This window comes from Orycteropus afer, unplaced genomic scaffold (assembly GCF_000298275.1).
Source record: "Orycteropus afer afer isolate SDZICR_OR568_19922 unplaced genomic scaffold, OryAfe1.0 scaffold00435, whole genome shotgun sequence".
Taxonomy (NCBI): Eukaryota; Metazoa; Chordata; class Mammalia; order Tubulidentata; family Orycteropodidae; genus Orycteropus; species Orycteropus afer.
In genome coordinates, this window is record NW_006922022.1 from 2,602,154 (window position 1) to 2,603,775 (window position 1,622).

Below are 1,622 nucleotides of genomic sequence, written 5' to 3' on the forward strand. Positions count from 1 at the left end.
TGTATCCTTCCCTTCAAGGCTCAGGGGTCCAAGATTATCTTCTGTGTCTGTGTTAATTGGTTTCCCTTTTCTTTGTTGAAGAGCGTCTGTGCAGTCCTTGTGCCTAGTCCGCCATCTTGCCGGAACTCCTCTGAAAGTATTTCTTTAATGTTTTTTATGCATAGAAAAGTACACTCTATACTATATGCTAAGACAAACATTAGATGCAACTAACTGTTCTGATTTATGTGCAAATTCAATTTAAAAGACAGATTTTACTGGAGCTTGTTCGTAATCTGAGGACTGCCTGTAACTCTGGTGTCATTAAGTAGTCCTGCTTTCTTTGTTGCATTTGGTTTTTCATTTTTTATTTTGGTGTCTGATCATATTCATCATATTTACATGAGGCAGCCTCAGATTTTTCTAGTTCACAAAAGGAAGTCAAACTATTTTGAAAGAACAAACAAAATTTGTTTTAGGAAGAGCTCACGTTACCTAACTCTTCTTGTGAATGGTTTGGTAATTAAATAGAATGTTGCTACTCGAAGTGTGATCTTTGGACCATCAACAGGAGACTTTTTGAAATGCAGAATATTGCACTCACTCCTGCCCCACCACCACAGGGCCATAATCTACATTTTAGTAAGATCCATTGTTATATATATTATTTGAAAGCAAAGAAGGATCAGAGGTTAGAAAGAAGAAGGGGAATGTGGTAGTACCCTGGTATTTAAAGCTATTTTAATTGTTATTAAAATTTATAGTGTTATAAAATTTAAATTGCTGTAAAATTATTGTTAATAAAACTTGTAATTTTGTTGTTATTGTCCTCAGAAACAACTACAAAGATTACTCCATGGAGTCTCGACTGCACTTCAGAATTCAGGCAGCTCTCCACCTCTGGAAACAGCCTTCTTAAGATCGAACACATTTGAAGGATGGAGTTTTTCCCACATCTGGTACTGGCATCTGCTTTAGATTAGACCTTGTATTAAAGTATAAAAGTGATCTTGTGAGTGAGAGACAAGAAACTAAGTTTATTGTCAATATATTCTATCATCTGTGTGGCTTCTTGACTATCTACATAAATGTTTGCTTTTTTTCCTAAGAAATGATGTTCAATACTATCTAGAAAATTCTTGTATTTTTCCTCTTCAAAAATTTTTGTATTAGATTTGACTGGGGAGTGAAGAAGTCTTTTAAAAGACTCACAGGTACAATAAGATCTAATTAGATTATTTATTTTTTTAATGCAGAAATTAATATGGTTTAAGTAGCAAATGGCTTACAGGTTGAGCCATTTTTAGATTTGTTGGTCAGTTAAACTTCAGGTTATTTTGTTGCCTCGTTTTTAAATTTAAGAATAGAAATAAAGATCACCTACATTCAAAATAGCTTACTAACGACCTTCTGAAGACTTCTGTAGGACATGCATAGGGGATGCAAGGGATGGGATAATTTTGCAGCTGCAGAGTAGGTTGAAGAGAATTATATCCAGAAAAGCTGGATGAATAGTAAGTTATTGTTTGTTTATTCTTTCTTTGTGCTCGTTACAATTAGTAATATCTTCAAGAGATTGTCCTCTTTTTGAATGTACTTCAATTATAATGACAAAATTTTTAAAAAACTGTATTTAAAGGAAG

The 1,622-nt window shown here is 33.5% G+C and overlaps 1 protein-coding gene across 1 annotated transcript in view; it reads left to right on the forward strand.

Annotated features, from left to right (window-relative positions):
- Nucleotides 1-898, forward strand: part of TTC39B (tetratricopeptide repeat domain 39B) — a 73,128-nt gene extending 72,230 nt beyond the window's left edge. Inside the window, exon 20 of the mRNA XM_042782733.1 lies at nucleotides 814-898. Within this exon, the coding sequence (XP_042638667.1) occupies nucleotides 814-898 (85 nt within the window). The remainder of the gene's footprint in view (nucleotides 1-813) is intronic.
- Nucleotides 899-1,622: the final 724 nt, after the last annotated feature.